This window comes from Diplotaxodon limnothrissa, linkage group LG14, assembly GCF_057381915.1.
Source record: "Diplotaxodon limnothrissa isolate DT_005_m linkage group LG14, D_limnothrissa_male_GT1.1, whole genome shotgun sequence".
Lineage (NCBI taxonomy): Eukaryota > Metazoa > Chordata > Actinopteri > Cichliformes > Cichlidae > Diplotaxodon > Diplotaxodon limnothrissa.
The window spans coordinates 13309163-13330431 of record NC_140609.1 but is presented as its reverse complement, the minus strand read 5'-3'; the positions used below and the strand labels follow the sequence as shown (position 1 = coordinate 13330431).

The following is a 21269-nucleotide window of genomic DNA, read 5'->3' as shown; positions in this document are numbered from 1 at the left end:
GAGAACATGGTTGTTGTTCAATAATAAAATTATTTCTCAAAAATACAACTTGCCTAATAATTCTGCACTCCCTGTAGATAGATAGATAGATAGATAGATAGATAGATAGATATAGTGCGGAAAGAGTAAAACTTCCTTAAAAAAAGTACTTTCAAATATGTAAAAGTTAACCAAAATTCAAAGTCTAGAAACTTCCAAGTACTGTTTCCAACTCTTTTTTCCCCCCTTACTATGTCCTATTCATGATGTCAGAGCAGGTATCCGTAATATGAGCATTTTCGGGTGTGATCACAGCAGCCTCGCCCACCTGCTATCCAAACCTGATATGAGGGACCGCACCAAATCTAAGACGGTGATTTATGTTTTATTAGTTTATTTTTTGAACTGTGACTGCAAAGCTAGTCCAAGAATAAAAATGTCACTAGAAATGAGTCCAATACATCCACTTTAAATCTGCTACAGTCAAACATGAAAACTCCTCTAAACCAATGACAAATAAACGAAGAGCACAAATTTGATGGAGTAGTCATTCGCCTTAAACAAATCTGAGTCCCAAACTGCTTCCTCCTCTAAAAAGCTGTGTGAGCTGTCTTAACATTTAATTTTCCATCCACATATTATGCCCTGAAACATTCCCACAAAGCAGAGCAGGACATTCACCTATCATAGACCTGAACAACACATTTACATTATTGTTGTCCCTCTTTCTTACAGTAGGGGTGCTTTTCAAATATTAAATGTTGTACTCTTGTTGTTCATAACCAGGACAATTCAATTAGATATTACGTGGGGTTTTTTGTTTGGTTGTTTTTTTTTTTTTTTACACAGTGTTCTTACAGTCACTTGTTCACATGGAGGCATGTGTGTGTTGAGTTTACTCTGGTTAGTGAGTGGTAGCACAGGTCGGGGCAGAAGGCACTGCTAACCACCCGCACTAACAAGCACAGCACTGTTCAGCCCAGGCTGGCACACTTCACTCGTGCTGTGATATTATCTCCTCATTCCTCTGTGAAATGTGTCATCCACTTGATCCTGCTGTGTGTGGGTGTGTTTGTCCCAGTGGCTCCAACCTCCAGCAACCTGCAGTGAGTATTTATAGATCATATATAATAGTCCAGGGTGTTGGTGTGCAGTTGTATGGTTATTGGCACGCGTTGCAGATATGAAACCCCCTACAGAGGCATTGCATCGCCCCTCTGCTTCACTGCAGTGACCTCTGATCCTTGTGACCTCTCACCCCTAGCCCAGCTTTTTTGATTGACGATAGACCCTCCTGCTGAGGGAAGTCTGTGCATATTGTTGTAGTACTAAAAATTTTCCCCCCCTTGAAACCTATGCTGATTTGGTTTTAGTTTATGTCATTCTCTAACTATAAAATTTGTTTGTTCCTGTCATACAGGTGCCAGCCCCCTGCAGACCAATGGTGTGGGACACACAGCACGGGCCTATGCTAAGGAGGGAGAAGTGAGCACTTTGCTGCAGGAGTGGGAGGGCAAGGTATAACACATAAAGGATATGCAAAACTGCATAACTGCAAAAAAACCTCCTTTTTGGTTCCCCGATGTGGATTAACAGCAGTTAGGTCATTTTAAAAAACAAACAAACAGTGCCATGCTCCCAGATGTAGTTGTTTTCTTTAGCCTGGTGTGAACAGCTCAGCACATTTCTTGCACACAGGCCGACGCTCCACAGGAGGTCTGTGTCAGTCCGCTTTGTGACTGACAGGTGCTTTGAATATTAAAGTTGTGAAAGCTGGTGGAGGTTAACTGGGGTTAAAAACACGCAACAAAGCTGCGTCATTGATCGGCGCATATCATGACATGACAGACTGGCTAAAGTGTGTTTAAGCGAGTTTTCTGGTGTATGTATGAAAAAGTCTTGGATGTTTCATAATGTAAAATGGAAGCTCACATCATTTACATCTCTGAATTATCAGAATCGACTTTATTGTCCAAGTATGAGGAGACATACAAGGAAGTGGGGTCTTTTTTTTCTTTTCATAAGTGCAAACAGTCAGTTGTGTTAATCTTCCGAAACATGATAATGAAATGTGCTTTACTCGAACTATGGCGCATCTCATCGTTGGGATGTTTTTACTCTGACTCCAACAGTGAAGTCAAACTCTTTGGCAAAGAGTTATAAGCTAAATCAGGGGTTGGGTGCACAGAAAGTGCTTATTAGCTCTATGAAAGCCAGTACAGAAACCTGTTCTCCTTTGCCAAATGCTTTCAGGATAGGTCATTTCAGGGTTTTTTGTTTGTTTTTGTTCTTTAAGACATAATTGTGACGTGAAAAATGTGGTTTGATATTGTTTGGAAAGTTTGGCAGTGCTGAGATTTCATGGCTTCTGCCCGTCACTGCTCAGCTCTTGGTATTTCACAGGTGTGTAGCGGTAGACGTGAGGTCTGGCTTTTTCTTAAATAAAACTCGAGTTATCCGTAGTTATCTACCGACTTGACAGCAGGCTGGAGCTAAGCAAGATGGAGAGAGAGAATAAACAGCCTGGCTCCACTGCAGGGTAAAAACCTGGAGTCTAAGGAGACAAAGAGAGGAGGATAAATGAGTCGTGGGGTGGCTGAGAGAAAGGAGGAGAAACCAGGGGGTGTGAGCAACGCTAAAAGAATAGAAGAAGGAGAGGAGGTGGAGAGATCAAGCTAAATCAGCAGAGGAGAGGAAATGGGTGTCAGAGAAATGGAGGTAGTCTGATAAAGAGGAGAGAGACGGGAAAGCAGATAGCTGCTTCGAAGTGGAAAATATGTTTCTAAAGTGTCAGGTGAAGGTAGCGTTACAGTAGTGAGATATGTAAGATGAAAGAAACACATTTTAAATGTTTGATTTCTCACTTAAAGAAGTATGGCTCCTAATCCTTGAAGAATATTGTATTTATTTTGCAGATTTTCTTACATAATTAATTACATAATCACATTTTCGACAATCAGTAAACAGTTCTGTTTATTTACCGAGTAGCTAAATATGAAACTTGGCTTGCGATCTAAATAAAGATGTAGATGATAACTTTTCATGTTTGACATTTTTATAATAGCATTTCTATTGGGTTTAATTAAACGTGTAAAGGCTAAAATCATATTTATCCCACAAAGATTTTACAGCCATACACACACAACAGTCTCTGCTGTTAGACTCTTAAATAAGAAATAATTCCACAAAGAAAAACCTTCAACCTAGAAATGAAAAAGAAACTGATGTAGTTGTATCTATATGAGATTCTTATTTAGAGGTTTTTTCAGTTATATTCAGGGATACCAGGTAACGGTAATAGCAGATACACTTATTTAGCTCCTTGTTAACATAATTATTTGATCAGCCAATCATAACGCGGAAGCTCAATGCCTTTAGCCATGTCAAGACGACCTGCTGAAGTTCAAAATAAGCATCAGAATGAGGAAGAAAGGGGATTTAGGTGACTGTGGGTGTGGTTGTTGGTGTCAGAGAGGATTGATGGAATTGATGCTCTACTGCGAATTTTTTTTCCACACATACATATTTGGGGTTCAAGTCGTCCAAAAAAGAGAGAATATCCAGTGAGCATCAGCTCTCTGTTAGAAAATACCAAAAGCCAGACTGTTTTGAGCTGATGGGAATGCAAGAGTAACTCAAATAACCATTCTTTACAAGAGAGGCGTGCAGAAGAACATCTATGAATGCACATACGTTGAACCTTGAAACCCCTTGATGGGCTATAGCAGCAGAATACCAGCCTGGGTGCTGCTAGTGTCTGCTAAGAACAGGAAACTGAGGCTACATTTCACACTGGATCACCAATACAGCAATAGAAAATTAGAAGAACAATGCCTGGTCTGGTTTTCTCAGACCAGACGCAAAAAAGTCTTAAGGAGTTTAAGATATTTAATTCATGCTTTCTTAATGAAGATCCCCAAGTTTGCACAAAGGGGAAAATTAATAACACTAACAACGTGAGCAGGAAAAGTGACATGCCCCACTGGCTAGGAGGCGATGATAAAGAGATGGAGAGGGACAGAAGCACAGCCTTTGTTTGTTTAAGAGCTGCTTATTCATTTTCACTCCCTTCTCTTCCGGATTCATTCACTCTCTTCTCCTTTTCTTTATCTCCACCTAGTTTCTGGAGTTACAGGCTCGACGAGAGGCAGAGGAAAGGAGGAGGTTCCCCCTGGAGAGGAGGCTGAAGGAGCACATCATTGGACAGGAGGGGGCCATCAATACGGTGGCTTCAGGTAAACCCGCAGATACTCCTGAGTGAGTAAATACACAAAAATACAAAACATCACTGCCTATATTTCACTTTTCTTTGTTTCCTTCAACATATTTACGTCGAGGAGGGCGACTCCTCTTACATCTTTCTCCTGCCTTTTCCACCAGCAGTAGGCGGGTTCGTACAGACCTGCGGAGGCTGTAATTGGTTAATTGTGATGAATGAGCTGTCTGTCAGGCGTACACAGGTGCTGTGTGCGTGTGTGTGTGTATTTGTGCGTGACAGCTGAAGAGGCCAGGCTTGGAGCCGCCAGTTAACACGATTACAGAGAGAGGAGACATACTACAGACCCCCCCTTCTCCTCCTCCTCGTTTCTCTCCAGCTTTCTGCTCGCCCCCCTCTGTCTCTGTTCTTCTCTTTCTCCATCATCTCTATCTCTGGGTCTCTTGTTTTTGATCTCCATCTCTCTCCTTCACTCTCCTGTCCTTTCCTTCTTCCTCTTTGAAACATTAATGCACCTCCTGAATCTCCACTGTTTGTCCTCAAACACTACTGTTGGGGATGGGCAAACAGATGTAAACAAGAGAGGATGGGATGGGCGAAAGAATAAAAAAAATATAAAACTAAAAGATACAGGGACACGATGGGAGAATACGGGGAAATATCTGAGAACCAGAAAGCTTGTAGCTCTGACAGAAAGACAGAGTGTGTTTAGTGCTTAGAGGAAGGGAGGGAGGATGAGTTAGAGCACAATAACACAACCGACAGTAAAGAGCTGATATTACACCAGCCATCCATGGAGGCCATGTACTGTATTGATCTGCAGATGAGTTTGTGGGAGGGGGGGTTGTGAAAGGGTTCTGCAGCAGGGAGAGAGGCTGTGTGTTATTTTTATGATGTTGGACATTTTCTGTTTTAGATTTGTGAAAATAATTAACTCATTCCCAAAGCTAGAAACTGATATTACAGTCTATAACACATTGGAGAGAGCAAATACTGCAGAGTTTATAACCAACAAGGGAACAACTTTCATCCCTCTCCAGACCTCCGTAACTCTAATACTTCATCAAAAAAACAACACAAACTACAGATATGAGACAAACTACAGAGCTGTCTGTAAAACTAAAGACAGTAGTTGTTACAAGTGTCAGAAGGGGAGGATAGTCGTGGGACTTGTAGTCTTTGGCAAGGCGATGAATGACTGTTGTTATCACGAAAGCCGTACAAGACATCACCACAGAGAAATAGGAACAGCTTATTGATCTGTGTAGTGATTGATCTGTGTATTGTAGTGAATATATATCACACAACCACACACACAGGGAAAAAAACACTCAGAGGCAGATACAGATACAGAACCTACTAGAGCACACACAACCTCGTGTGCAGCTACAGTTTGTAAAGGTGAGCCGAGCAGAAATCAGTCAAACTCTTGCCAGGAGGAGGGAAGTAGATATTTAGAGATGAGGAGATGACTCAGGAAAGAGAGATGCACTGCAGATAAGAAGATAAATGGGAGAAGGATGTAGAGATAAAGAGTGACCAGGCTATGTGTCTGCAAATACACGCCATATCCAACATTTTAATGCGCAATTACTGGTTAAAAATGTAGAACTTTCATGATTAATCAGAAGGCAATTTTAGGATTAACCCAGGGTTTTCTGTATTACTGTAGTACATCACCATGGTAACCTATGATGCAAACCTAACCTGCACTGGAACGAGTTATGCTCATGATTAGTGATCAACAGTTTCAACAAGCTTCAAATGGGCTAAACTTTATTGATATAGTAAATCTTGTCCAGTCTTGCTTAAAGATCAACACACACACATTCGTACAGCACTTTTAGTACTAAACCACTGTGCAGTACTTTTCCTGTTACACGCTCATTCTGCTGGTCTGTCTGTAGCAGCTGTGCTGCTCTTAGTCTTCTTATATTTCTCACATATTAGTTTTATCTCCCTTTTTGTAAAAATCTGCTGCCAGAGCACAACTCCATGTTTCTGGTTAGTCATACACTGCTAATAGTGGTGTTTCAAGTGTTTGTCGTGAGACTGGGATAGGCTGGGTTACCTTATTGAGTTGATAACCACCGTGTGACTGCTTCGCCTGAGTAAGTGAAGCCTGATAATGGGAGGATATCCCGGGTGCGTTGGACTTGCTTCGTAGAAGTGATTGCAACGTTCCCAACTGTTCCAGCCAGAAACCTTTGTATATCGTTCCCATTTTAAAAATATTATAACTAAAGAAAAAATGACAAAGATAACTTTAAACTTCCGACTCTATGATGTAATTATGTGAAACACACAAAAAAGAAACTGGAACATATTTATCTGTTTATTGTTTTTGTTTTTTCCTATCTGCTCATCCTCTTCTTTTTGTTTCAGCTCAAGTTATCTTGTTGCACTGTAACATTTCAGTAGTAAAAGGGGAAGAAAAGTTTGGCAGTTTGATAGATGAACTGATTATTTTTTTGCAAAATTTTGCAGCTCAAAAATTGAAGAAAAACCGAGACGTGGTTTTCTTTCCCTTTTTTTTTTTTTTTTTTTTTCTCGATGCGATGTCTTCAAAACGTCTGTTTTCACCTGAACTCCTCATGACGAACAGCTGGCCTGCAGCAAGACACAAACTAGAAATGCGCGCACACACACACACACACACAGGAAGGAGGTTAGATTGATCCAGGTTTAGCTCTCAGGGCTAAGAGTTATTGAAGAGAATCATCCCTCTGTAATCATGTTAGAGCCAACCAGACCTGCCCAATACACACTGCGCTGAGAGTGTGTGTGTGTATGCATGTGAGAGAGAGAGACTGAGTGAGAGAGCTTTCATTTGTTTTGTGTCTCCTTCCTTTCCTTGTTGTTGTCAGGGTCCTTTGAGAAATGTCAATGTGCCCTTCTGTCAGAGTCGGTCTCAATCAGCTAAAACACGCACAACCACACAGAAGGTTACGCTGTCATTCACACAGCCATTGATAAAGCAGACGGAGCTTTGGAGCCCCTCTTGTCACTGTTCATCTCTGTGTCCATCTCTGACACACTTGTTTGTTTCTCTCCCTCATTCTCTATCTCCTTATCTCCATCACTCCTCTCTTAACCCCTCTGTATCGTCTTCTACATCTTTACTCCTCTTTCCTCTCCTTATCTGAGTTCCTCCCTCTGCTTCCCTGTGTAGCATCTCTCTCTGCCTCCCTCATTTGGCCCCTCCTCCTCCTCCTCTCCTGCCAAGAATCTGCTTTTTATGATTATTAGCTATTAGTTGCTACTTTAACACTCACATGTCATATCTGTTGTATATTTTCTCAGCTGCAAGAGATTACAACAGCTGAGCAGGAGGGGAGTTGTTATCCTGGTGTAGGAGGACACGAAAAACACGAAACCTAAACATTTGGTCTGTGTTTTTGTCTTGCAGCTGATTAAGATGAGTGTCTTGAACTGCATTGCTCACACTTTTATCCTGGGACTTTGTGGGATTTTACCATAGAGCAGGGGTGTCACACTCAAATACACAGTGGGCCAAAATTCAAAACTGGAAAAAAAATCTTCCTCCAGATTTAAGAATGAATCTCTTCTTATGGACTCAAACAAGTTTTGCTGAAAAACTGAATATGGAACAAGCAAAGCTTAATACTAAACAATATATATATTAGCTGTATAATACCAATAGGCCAGCTCTAATAGTAATTTGGTATGGCTTCAAGGGTCAAATGTAATTGGGCTGCGGGCCAGAGTTTGACACCTATGCCATAGAGGGTGTATAAAAACAACGAACATAGGTCTGAAAGGAAGTGTGTTAAACTTGCATTCTTTCTTATGGCCAGCAGGGGACGACTCTTCAGTGTGCACAAAGAAGTCAGTTTGTATTGGAAGTGATGCCACTGCTCCCATGATTTCTAACCTCAGCTGATTTCTAAGCATATTGCAGATGAGTTACAGTAAAAGAAAATAATAATAATTGTCAGAATTGTTGCTATGACTGAGTAGGCAGGGTCTTGGGTTTTGACTTACTACCAAAACCAAAAGACATTCCTCTGAACATGGTCAGGTACAAGGACAGAAATGGAAATCTGTGAAATATCAGCCGATATCTGAAGAAATTTGAAAAACTGTAGAACTGTTGCTCGAGAACACTAGGAAGCAAAATATAAAGAAATGAAGGCGGTCTCAAAATGTTTGCACAGCGCCGTATGTGCTACAACACAAAAACCTGTAGTTTCAAATTTCACACTTGACCGAAGTAGCATCACATACGTTGCACTCTACCATCTTAATGTGATTTTGTTTTCATTATATTTACATCCTTTCTTTCAGAGGATAAACTGGCCTCCTGCCACATTATAAAGATAACTGCAGAATTTCTTCTGGCCAAAACTCTACTGAGAGAACTTGAGGTCATATTTGTGATATATCAGGACCTGTGTATCTTTTGCACCCACTTTTTTAAAAAGGTGCTTCAAAGGGCCAACACACTGCGAAGCTGCTCTAAAAAAAAAAGTATTTCCAGTTAGTCTGCATTGTAAGTGACCTAACATCTAAACCAAATGCCACAAAAACACTCAGAACCAAACAAAAAACGAAAAGCCTCAGCTGCTCAGGGGGAACCGAACCGGGACCTTTTTCCTCGGGGCAGGAGTAGTGCTAACCATCGATCCACCGGCTTTGGTCCTGTTGACTCTCTCAACAGGTTCTGATTTGGATGAGTTTGTGCTAGTGTCTGCTTCTTCGTTGAGTGGCTGAAACCACGGCCAAATACACTCTTTACTCCCCTCGAATCCACCTCATCATCTTGTCTTTGTGTATGTGTGCTAGTGTGGTTGCTGGGGTGATGGCAGGGATGGGTAGGCACTCCTCTTTAAGCAGGCCTGTGCGTCCGTGTGTGTGTGAGAGGCTGCGATCTATGCTAAACTGATTTCACCATGGCCGCGCCAGAGAGGCTAACACAATTACCGCTGGCTAATGGCCCCACTGACTGAGGGGGGAGGAGAGGCATCGTGGGTAGTTTTCTGGAGGTCTCTCATCTTGCTCTCTTGCTCTGTTTTCTCTCTTCTTCCTCTTTTTATTTATTTTTCTTTTTTTTCCTCCACCAACCGTCTCTGACCCTTTCCTCATCCCTGCTCTCTCACACTTTTATCATAGTTTCTGGGATGCCCGTCGTCCCCGGGGCAGCTTGGTTCAGATGGCTTAAACTTGGCACAAAAGCAAAGTCAACAAATGCAAATAACTGAAATAATGGGCTCCCTTTGTTTCTCTCCTTGTCTCTGTGCTCTGTAGCCATCAGGAGAAAGGAGAACGGCTGGTACGATGAAGAACATCCCCTCGTATTCCTCTTCCTGGGCTCATCGGGAATCGGTAATTCACTGTCTCTTCTGTCACACCCAACCCAACGCTTCAGTTCTCAAAGCGTGTGAAAGAAAAACTCTTCAGCCTCCTCGAAGCAGCAGCCAAAATAAACAGACTGCTTGAATACGTTAAGTTTGTTGACACATGTAGAGTGTACTCAAACAAATTAATTCAGCAGTTTAATTTAATTACGCTGAAACGAAACAGAGTACAGTGAACTGCGGAAGCACTCGTCACTTTGTAAACTGTAAACACAGATCAGAGCTAGCTTGTATGCAGTAAATGTGTTTGTCATCAGTGTGTCAAGAATGATGCTCAGGAGGATTCATCTGATGGTAAATGTTTAAAATGTCCTGTACAACAGGTTTAATATAAAGGAATAAAGAGAAAGCAATCATTGATTAACAAATATCTCAGTCAGTCAGAAACTCTTGTTGAAAGTTGCTCAACAGAGCTAGTTTGTCACCTAAAGGTTGTCCTGTTCAGGTTTTAAGCCACGTTAAGGATGTAAGGATTGGTGGGTCTGTAGGTTTGTTAGTCCAGGCTCAAATATCTCAAGTTGCTGGATGGATTTCTGTGAAACTGTACAGACAGTCATGTTTCCCAGAGGATGAATCTTTCTCCCTTTACTGATCCCATGACTTTTCCTCCCGTGTCACCAGCTGTTCAGAGTGCTGGGTTTATTTGCCAAATCCCCCCCCCCCAAAAAAAAAAAAAACCTCAAAAAACTTAAGTTTCAGCTGTGCCTTGTATAAAATGATGATTGCATGTTAACATGCTGAACTAAGACAATGAATACAGTAACATTATATGGACAAGAGTATTGAGACTAGGGCTGGGCGATATGGCCTAAAATCCATATCGCGATATAATTTGAAGCACGTGCGGTAACGATATATATCGCGATATATTATTTTCTTCTGTATAACGTATTTTCCACACTATAAGGCACACTTAAAATCCTTTAATTTTCTCAAAAATTGAGTGTGCCTTATGTAGAGCAGGGCGATATGGCCAAAAATATTTATTACGATATATATTTGAAAATTTGCAATAACGATATAACTGACGATATAATTGATGCGAGACAAAATACAACTCCACAACATTACTAGCGCAAAAAGACAACCTTCCATTTATTTTCACTTAAACAAGAAGCTGGTTTTTATGTACATTAAAGCTTTATAAAAATTTAACAGTGCAAATGCAAATTCCTTGCTGAAAGTTTAACCAAAAGGCATTTCCAGTAGAAATGGGCTGACATATCCTGAGCATAACCATGTATAATATCCACTGAAGTTAAAAAGAGGTGCTTTGCAACATTAAACTGCAGTGTGCAGTACGCATTTTTCGGACCATGAGGTGCACGGGATTGATTATAAGGCACATTAAGCGAAACAAAGCAGTCAGATAAATCAAACTTTATTAAACTCATTCTTCTTGCTTCCTCCACTTCTGTACCATTGATTCATTAATGTTGAATTCTCTGGCAGCTGCTCTGTTCCCATGTTGTTGCAGTATATTAATGACTAACCTCGTATTGTGGATGGATTATCTCAGTTGTTCTCCTGACTGAAGTTTGGTCCGTTTACAGCATCCTGCCATGCGATTGCATTTGTCTCTAACCATGAGGAACCTTCACGTTAACTTTTATAAGTGGAAAAGTGTTAGTGTTCGTCCTCCAGCTTCACTGTTTATGTTATGCTAAGATAGCTGTGTCGCTAGCGATCACGTAGCACATCCTTATATACCAGCTAGCCCAACTTCAGTAACCCTACAAACGTCACTGCTGTTTAGTTTCCTGTCTTCATTTATGTTGGAAGTGATAGCAGAGCTGTACGTTTGATTTTTTTCAGAAATCTCTCAGTCAGAACATGCTATATCATGCTTAGGTAACTAGCGAAACTAGCGAGCTAACTTCCGCTAGCTTGCTGCTAACTTCTAACTCCGTTAAATGTAATACATTTTGTTTTCATGGATGCCTGGAAGTTAAACTTCATAGTTACAGCTGGTAAAGCAGCAATGCTGATCGTTTTATTAAAGATGAAAGAATTTAGACAGTTTTTAACTCTCAGTGCAGCGTTCGTTTGACCTGAAGAGGGGGGTTTAGGACCCAGATTACTCCCAGATTTAAGAGCATCTTAGTCCGACAAATACGACAATAACGACGGCCGCTTGCATGTTCTGCAAAAAAAAAAGTGCTTTGTCGTGTATCTGACGGACAAACACCAAACCAGTTCCACATCACTGAAGTTGTACCATTTTTACAAACCAATTCTGGTTCATCTGTTTCACTCAACAATCGGCCATGTGCGTATGAAAACAAAGGCACTGCGCATGCGCGTTTTACTTATATTCTATCGCGATATTTCATTTTCCTATCATTGTCTAACATTATACCGGTATTACCGTGAACGGTATAATATGGCCCAGCCCTAGCCTTATGTATGAATTCTGGTTGTGCTTACTGACCTGAACCGATTTGGGCGTGCAGAAATCTGTTAAAAAATGTTTTGATGGATTGTCAGAGCATTACGGCTGCCGTAGTGAGGAGCGTCGCGGAGTAATCTGGTTTAAAACTCCGTCAACTTCAGGTCCCAAAGTCAAATGAACAATGAGAGTTAAAAACAGTCTAAATTCTTTCATCTTTAATAAAATCATCAGCGTTGCTGCTTTACTAGGTGTAGCAATTAAGTTTAACAACCAGGCATCCATGAAAACAGAAGTTATTAAATTTAACGTAGTTAGAAGTTAACAGGAAGTTAGCTTGCTAGTGTCCACCTAAACATGACACACCATGTTCTGACTGAGAGATTAAAACATACAGCTCTGCTACCACTTCCAACATAAATGAAGACAGGAAACTAAACAGCAGTGAAGTTGGACTACCTGGTATATAATGTTGTGCTACGTGATTGCTAGCGACACAGCTATGTTAGCATAACATTAGCACAGTGAAGCTGGAGGATGAACGCCAACTTTTTTTCCACTCAGTCAGGAGAACAACTGAGATTATTCATCCACAATACAAGGTAGTTATTAATATACTGCAACAACATGGGAACAGAACAGCTGCGAGAGAATTCAACATTAATGAATCAATGTTACGGAAGTGGAGGAAGCGCAGTTTTTGGCTTACCCCATATTTAAAAAGTGCTTCATCTCTTTGCTATGACTGTCGCCCGGCATAATTTGCAGATGATGATGGTTGTAGCCGCTGCGATGCTTTTGACCAAAACAGGTGCAGCTTGATGACATCATCAACATGCGCTATCGCGATAGAGATTTTGACTATATCGCTCTATCATTGGCCAAATTTATATCGTTTCTGTCATATATCGTTTATATCGCCCACCCCTAATTGAGACATACTTCTCAATCTTTGAATTCTGGCGCTCACTGTCGCATTGCCTAAGGTTTATAAAATCACACACCTAGCCATGAAGGCTGCCTTTACAAACATGAAAGAGCTCACTGAATTCCAGTGTAGTCCTGTAAAAGGATGCCACTTGAGCTTTAAGTGATTTTACTGCAGAGTGGAAGTGTTTAGGAACCACAGCAACTCAGCCATGAAGTGTCAGAGAACATAAAGTTACAGAGCAGAGTTTCAGAATGCTTAAAAGTCACCGACACTCTGCTGACTCGGTAACGACAGAGCTCCATTAACATCAGCACAAGAACAGTGCACCAGGAGCTTCAAGGTGTGGGCTTCTATGGACCAGCAGCTCCTCTATTGTAATGTGCAGGTTGTCCAGTATTGGGGTGGCTGTTGCTCAAGAGGTAAAGCAGGTCATCTACTAACTGGACGTTTGGTGGCTTGATCCTCTGGCTGCTCCAGTCTGCAGTTTATCATATCGTGGGCTGTTGTCATGAAACTGATTTGTTTGGAAATGTGACAGGAAACAGCAGTTTGACAGTTTAAAACACAATCAGCTTGATGAGCGCTACAGCTGGCAAATTAGTGCATGGGTGGGACTGACGGTGTCATCAGGCTGTGTGTGATTGGTTAGGGAAAACTGAATCCCCCTGATGAAGAGGAAGAAACGTTAGACTGAAGATGGGAACACTGTTTGGCACTGTTTAGCTAACAAACTAATTTTGAGTTGGGCAGTTTTGATATGTGGATGGCAACTTTGAGCTCCTGAAGAGGGATGGTGAGCAGATTTGGTAGTAATGTAAATATTCATGCGAAGTAATAGACTCCACCAACTGTACCAGTACCACAGTCTTTATCAGTTAGTACCTGTCTTTGCATGTTAAAGTTTCATTAGCACTGGGATGCCAGGACATTTTTATATCTGCATAATAAAGTCCCATCAAATTTCCAGTCCTTTGTTTACTGTAACCCATTGAAGTGAGTGAGTGAGTGAGTGAGTGTGTGAGTGAGTGATCAAATCAACAATAGCGAGTCGTGTCAGTTAACGGTATTCACTGGGGATGGTGGGTTGAACTGAGACTGACTGTCTGGACATTTCTGCTGCAGCAGATTCACCCCACTGCTCCTCTATCCATGAACGTCTTGAAATATCCTAGAGGATAAATATTAAAGCAAACCTGTGATGCAGAGTGTAGTGTTTCAGCGGGCCAAAGTATCAAAAACTGGTTCTGCTAATAACAGTTTTTGTGTTAAAGCAGAAAACCTGAGGAGGACATCTACTGAATAAGTGGTTAAATGTCCTTAATCATCAGCAAGATTTGGAAGTGTTTGTGTGTTGGAGTGAAGGCAGTAGGAAGAGAGGGGAGATATTAAGGGCCAGATAGATGGCTAAAAAGAGGGAGATGGTGAAATGACAGGGCAGAGAGATAGATGAGGGAGAGACGGTGTTCATATTCTCTGTTCCCTTCAGCGACAAACAGTGGCCATGAGACATCAATATTAAACACAGCAACAAGACAAACACACAGACACACACAGCCTCGTTCACACACACAATCATCATACCCATATGCATAGCAAACACAAGACATCAATATCACATATGAGCATTTATATGCAGAATATTTTACTGGCAAGCATAATGTGTGCTTCTGGAGAGCTGGAGATGATTGAAAGCTTTGTGGAGGGAGGCACTGGGATTTAGGCCAGCACTTAGCGAAGGAGAGAGATTGTCTTTCTGTCTGAAATGAGTAAGCTTGTTTTCCTGAATTCCTGAAATCTCTGCATGCTGATGTAAAGGCGGAGACTGTATTTTTTTTTATTTATTGAGAACAAAGTAATTAAATGGTGAGGGGGAGGGACTGTTCCTGTTGCCTAATGACCAATTAAATGATGCATTTGTTGTGTGTGACGGGTTCAATGATGTGTCTCACAGGAAAGACGGAGTTGGCTAAACAGGTGGCTCGTTACATGCACAAGGACATTAAAAAGGTATGTGACGTAGCAGCGTGCGTATAGATACAAAACGCATGTCAAGAGTATTAATTTGGTGGAATGAGTTTGATTACAGTGTATGCAGTAGTGCTTCTTTTGGAGGTTAACCCGTCCTGTGATTGCAGGGTTTCATCCGCATGGACATGTCGGAGTTTCAGGAAAAGCACGAGGTAAGGCCTCGTTACACACACGCGAAAACACAAAGTATGCACTGAATAAGCCGCGCCACACAAGTTCATTTATTTCCGATGAGAGCAGCTGCTAGCAGCGTCTTCCTGCTGCAGATGCATGGCAGTGATGCATTGGATTAATTCTGTTTATGTAATCGTAATAGATTCATAAACCAAAATTAATGATGTTGGGGGGTTTTTTGTTCTTCTCTTTGTGAAACTTTTTGTGATGAATACATTTAATCAGTTTTTCAGAGTTGCATTGTTTTACAGTGTCGTGTTGTCACAGTCACCACAGTGTTTGGACTTTCTCTGCATAGTTTGTGGCAATGAGGAGCTTTATAGATGCTAGAAATCGAAGGTCTTTTGATATTCAGAAAAGCTGCGTCAGATGCATAAGTGAAACACTGAACACAGCAGGCTGGTGATTACAGCTGCAAAGATTATTATGAACATCTTCGGATGTAATGGGTAAAATGTTTGAGATTTTCATGGCTAGGATCGGAGCTTGGGGGCTGACATGGACTCTACCATGAAAGGCCCTCTTATATTAAAGGCAGCAGCTCTGCTTTACCTCATTTGAGGTAAGTCTATACATTTTCCTGTCATTTGAAATAATGTTCAACAAAATTGGTTACTGAAGTGCTTCAGAAAACCTCTTTTGGATGCACTGAAAACGTTCCCGATGCAGCAAACAGGATCATGGTGTGAAGCGTGTGGAAATATTGAATTCTCTGTTGCAGAGGGTGGCTGAGCATACTTATTTAGTGTGATCCTGATAAAACGAATCGGCTTGTTGTGTTATTTAGACTTATTGTGCATCTTTTCTCTGTCCGCGCTCAGGTGGCAAAGTTCATTGGCTCTCCACCGGGATATGTGGGACATGAAGAAGGCGGTCAGCTGACCAAGCTGTTGAGGGCGTGTCCTAACGCTGTTGTCTTGTTTGATGAAGTGGATAAGGCCCACCCCGATGTCCTCACCATCATGCTGCAGCTCTTTGATGAGGCGAGCACACAGCTTCTTACGTCCATCGTGTGTGTCTCTTTGATAAAACAGAAATAAACTGAAACTTTGTTTGATTGGTGGTGTTCTTCTTTCAGGGTCGTCTTACAGACGGTAAAGGAAAGACAATCGAATGCAAAGACGCCATCTTCATCATGACGTCGAACGTCGCAAGTGACGAGATAGCCCAGCATGCATTGCAGCTCCGCCAGGAAGCCGAGCGGGTCAGCCGCAGGAAGCTGGCCGATAACCTCGGTGAGAGAAACGCCCTAACGCGTACATGCAGCCTGGCTAATGTCTTCACACTGATGACACTGTACAATGTGATTATACATTTCCATCTGATGTTGTGTTAAACGAACACAGAAATTAAATTATCTACAAATTAACTTTGTCATGTTGCAGTTAATTTTCTCATTCTTGCAAAATAAAGGAACATTGTAGCACTGTGATAACAGCTTTCAGATGATTAAAAACCAGAAATGACATTATTGCTCATCTCCTCCTTTTCCTCCAGAGGACGTACAGAAAAGTGATGACATTAAAATCTCCACACAGTTTAAAGAATCTGTGATTCGACCAATCCTGAAGGTAAAACACATGATGCACACAAATACATAAAAAACCATCTTGTTTGGTGTAGCTGCAGACATGCCTGGCTCTGAGACGCTCATGGGTCTTTTGTTCCTCTGTAGGCTCATTTCCGGAGGGACGAGTTCCTGGGCCGTATCAATGAAATCGTCTACTTCCTGCCATTCTGTCACTCAGAGCTGCTACAGCTGGTCAGCAAAGAGCTCAACTTCTGGGCCAAAAAGGTACGAGAGCACAATCTTTACAGTCATTTTTAGTCTCTCTGCTTCTGCGGTTGTAAATAAAGAAATTATGCAAGATCAAGTCCTGCTGAGTCTTAATGCAGGAAATATTACACAGCTTTAAAAATCCTGCCTCGCGAGTCCTTTCATGCTTTCTATTTTAACTGATATTAACAGAGTTTGCTTGGCAGCACTGATGGGTTGTTTAAGTGCGCCAGAGGAATGCACATATTTGTTCCAGCTTCCATATTGCTGTTTGGATGCCCACTTTAACAACAAGTGGGCCGATCAGCTGTGTGTGGATCTGAGAGGAGCAGAGGTTGAGTCTCCTCTGGACGCCCGTCTTCACAGCACCACATTTCTAACACGGGTGTCCTCCTGTGGGGACCTGCGAGGCCTCACCCACTTTGTTAGCCGCTGCTGAGCTGTGCAGAAACACACACGGATCAATACTGTGTGCCACTGTTACTCCCTGTAATGTGATTACAGTGTTTAACATGTGGAGCCTTCATCAATATTTAATTATTAATATTACAGCTGGTGTCCTGACAGCAAACATGGGCCCTGCAGGCAACTGATAGGGACCCCGACTCATTTCAGTTTCTCTGTTTTGAGTGGTGTTGTAGCTCTTGTGGGTCTGATATTTGGGTCTTCAGTTTTTGAAAGTGTGCATGTCTGGTAATGACTTGTCTCAGTCTGCATCTTGAAGCGATGCAAACAGCAGAAATCTCATTATTACTGAATAATCCCACAAGGCTTTTGTTTGTCGCTCATTTATATTAGACAAATTAAATGTTTAGAGCTTTTATTATTATTGCCTCGCTACATATCGATAGAAAAACATGGCGTCATATTTACTGATTGAAGTGTTAACATCTGAAGCTAAATGAGCTGCTCTGATCACTACTATTGACCCGCGTTTGATTAAAATGTATTAAGGGCCTGTTGATTAGCGTCAGCAGACATGCTGCTTGACACAGTCTCCTCTCTGCTGCTGTGTCTCTCGCTCGCTCTCTCTTTCCACCCATTTTGACTCTGTTCTTCGTCCTCTCTGACAGATTTGTGTTTTCCTGATATTCTGCAGGTCTCACCCTCGGCCCTATTGTAACATTACTTCCACTCTCTCTTTCTCTTGTCAGGCTAAACAGCGGCATGATATCACTCTTCAGTGGGATCGCCCAGTACTGGACCTGTTAGCAGGCGGCTACAACATGCATTATGGAGCTCGTTCCATCAAGCATGAGGTGTGCAGGCACTGTAACATACACACTGGTTTTTAGGAGTAACCCTTGAAGTGGTTTGTCATATTTCAGGCCTCCTTATAGAACAAAATCACAACGGGATTCCTTTATGCAGGAAAAATCCTGCACATGTAGCATATAAAGATTTTTAAAAAGCCTGACTTATAAACCTGATCTCCACCTGACCTCTGACTCTGTCACTGATCCATCAGGTTGAGAGGAGAGTCGTCAACCAGTTAGCCGCAGCGTACGAGCAGGAGCTGCTGCCCAAAGGCTGCACGCTGCGTCTGTCTGTCCAATCAGAAGGCCAGAAAGAGCACAGCACGCCCAGCCTGCGCCTCGAAGTGGTTGGAGAGGACAGCTCATTGAGAACGCTGGACATCCGACCACCACTCAGCCCTGAACACTAACAACAAAGGATTAAAAATGCGAGCATACACTGAACAAAAGAACGTGTTGGATTTGCTTCTTTCAGTAGTGGACATTAGATGCACACAGATGTTTTGCTATGGCAGCAACTTAAACAGAGTTAAATTAACACTAGTTATTCGTATTCAATAAACCTGTGCAATGTGTGTTGATAAAATGTGATTGAAACGTTGAAATGTTTTGATGAAGTAATTTGAGCTCTTGGAATATTTTAATCCTCCACAATTTTCTCACTTTATTCAAACACTATTCAATAACTTTAACCAAATACTACATGTTGGTATTATATTCTAGTATGAAATACACAATTTTCCAATGGAGGCCTTATAACAGATTGTATTGTTCTCTTCCAAGTTGCCAGTATCCACTAGTAACCTTTCAAAACAAAATGTCTACTTTCACTGCAGGTAAAGCAGGAGTATCAAACTCGTGGCCCAGGGACCACTTGTGGCCCACATCACCCCTACTTGCAGCCCGTATATTGACATGAAAAAATATAATGCAGTTTGGTCCTTGAAGTTACTTTTGTTAGGGAGGATTTGTTTGTTGTTGAGTGCAATGTTAAAATAAGTTCTTTAAAAGCAAAAACGTACTTAATATGAAGGCAATATGAGCAGAGAGCACAAACATGTTTACCGATTGACTGTTAGTTCAGTGAGAGAGTAAACTGCAAAGAAAACAATTTTCACTGGCAGTTAAAAACTAATGTGTACACTTATGTCAGCATTTTTATTTTGTTTGTATTTAACAAAATAATAGCAGAAGTGCTGCCACGGGTGTGGCCAGAAAGAGAGTACCAATTTGTTTATTTGATAGTTCAATGAAAGGCTTCAGTTAAGAGTGAGAAGAAAAAAAATTGCGTTCACATTTGCAGTTTTGTCTTTTTATACAATATCTGAAATTTAAAAATACAAAACACTGCATTTTCAGAAATATTTGTGGGGGTTAATACTACTTGAACACTAATGTGGCCCTCCAATGAGATGACAGTGCCCACAGTTCTCCTCATTTTTCTTGAAGGTTTTTTTTTCCGTTCCTGGATGATTTTAATTATCATTATTATTTTTTCACTTTGTGGCAGAGGCATCAAAATGGACGGTTTTTCCGCTTTCGTAATAGGTGCTATGGAGAAAAAAAAGTAGTGTTTGGACCCCTTGTGTAACAAGTTTAACCTTGTGTTTCAATGTCAGTACTGGAATCACTTCACCAAATTATTAAAGAGGACTACTGGGCCTAACTGGTCCAATGAGGATCATATGGTTAACTGAATGCACTGTGTTCAGTTGCAAAGCCACAATCTACTCATGCAACACTCACCATGAACTCCTGCACCAAGACATCAGGATTGTCATTCAGACAGAGGCAGAGTACATTGATGAGGGACTCCCTTCGAACATCAATGTCATCCTTAAGTATTATAACAAAGAAAACATAGATATGTGAACTCAAAATCTTCAGTAGCACAGAAGAAAATGATCAAAGACCAAAAAACCTGACTTTTTGAACCAGTTAACATGCAACACCAGCATCTACAAAACACCATTAAAACTACCTGTTTGACATGACCATTATGAAATGGACTTATATAGTTATAGTTTAGTCATACAGTTTCCAAAACATACAAAAACGATCGATTTCTCACGCTGGGACAGTAATTGCATGATGTAAATTATGGGGTCCTTTCAGTAGGATCAGTACTCACAGGTAAAAGTTGACCTTTGCAATGGATGCAGCATATAAATCTTTTACCGAGCTAATGTGATGCATATACACTTTGTAGTTAAACAATTTAAAAGTTTTTACTGTCATCATGGCAGTCATATCCTTTAGCTTTTGGGCCTGCTCTCCCAGTTGCTTGGCAAACACTCTCAGCAGACTTTCAGAGATGAAGTCAAGCTGTGCCAGAAACCTTGACAGCAAAGGCATGGTTGTGATGTGCTTGAACACTGCATTTTATCTAAAACAACATAAAATTATTTTAAAAATAACAACAGGCACTGTGCGTGGTTGGTCGGTAATCTTTTGGTGAATAAGACCTGTGTTTCCTGCTCTTGTGGGATTTAAAAGATCCTAAGATGTTTGCAATCCAACAACATACAAGTTACAACCTCATTTTTTTTTCAAGTGTGCATTAACGCAAGTCCAGTAATCATCTTTCTGACAATATATGTAGGTTCAAGTTAAACGTATGGCAGATTTTGGATTTCACATATGTATAAATAAGGTAGCTGGCCAGTGTGTGTATGTGCCAAATGATTAAAATAAAATCTGTATTATAATTAAGTTACAGAAACCTTAAGAGAAAACACAACCTCCTGTTCTCACCACAACTTGAACCCACGATCCATCAGCTGACTCCAGATGAAATGCGGAATAAAGTTTGTCTCTCAATCTGCAGCAAATAAATAAATAAATAAATAAATACAAAACAAGGAGGTGGGGGGGTAAGCTACCTTAATGCCTCCAAAGACATTAGCTGAGGCTGTTCAATCTCCAAAATCTCACTAACACCACGGTGCAGGTGCAGTTAACACATAATGTAACTGAGCAGTCAGTTGGCAAACCAATTCACACAGAAAATCAAAATATGTTAGGAGCGCCTTGGAGGTAAGTTAAATGTGACATTAGGGCTTGCACCAAAAACAAATTAAAATGAAAAAGCGCCAATTCTTTGACAAGAGAGCAAATAAGCTAACGGCACTTATTTAACGT

The 21269-nt window shown here is 41.1% G+C and overlaps 1 protein-coding gene across 1 annotated transcript in view; it reads left to right on the top strand.

Annotated features, from left to right (window-relative positions):
- clpb (ClpB family mitochondrial disaggregase) overlaps positions 1 to 18709 on the top strand; it is a 36786-nt gene extending 18077 nt beyond the window's left edge. Inside the window, exons 6-16 of the mRNA XM_085371039.1 lie at positions 1400 to 1497; positions 4100 to 4214; positions 9464 to 9541; positions 14845 to 14900; positions 15029 to 15073; positions 15917 to 16078; positions 16174 to 16330; positions 16593 to 16666; positions 16771 to 16890; positions 18027 to 18131; positions 18341 to 18709. Of these exons, the coding sequence (XP_085227165.1) occupies positions 1400 to 1497; positions 4100 to 4214; positions 9464 to 9541; positions 14845 to 14900; positions 15029 to 15073; positions 15917 to 16078; positions 16174 to 16330; positions 16593 to 16666; positions 16771 to 16890; positions 18027 to 18131; positions 18341 to 18538 (1208 nt within the window). The 3' untranslated portion in view covers positions 18539 to 18709. The remainder of the gene's footprint in view (positions 1 to 1399; positions 1498 to 4099; positions 4215 to 9463; positions 9542 to 14844; positions 14901 to 15028; positions 15074 to 15916; positions 16079 to 16173; positions 16331 to 16592; positions 16667 to 16770; positions 16891 to 18026; positions 18132 to 18340) is intronic.
- Positions 18710 to 21269: the final 2560 nt, after the last annotated feature.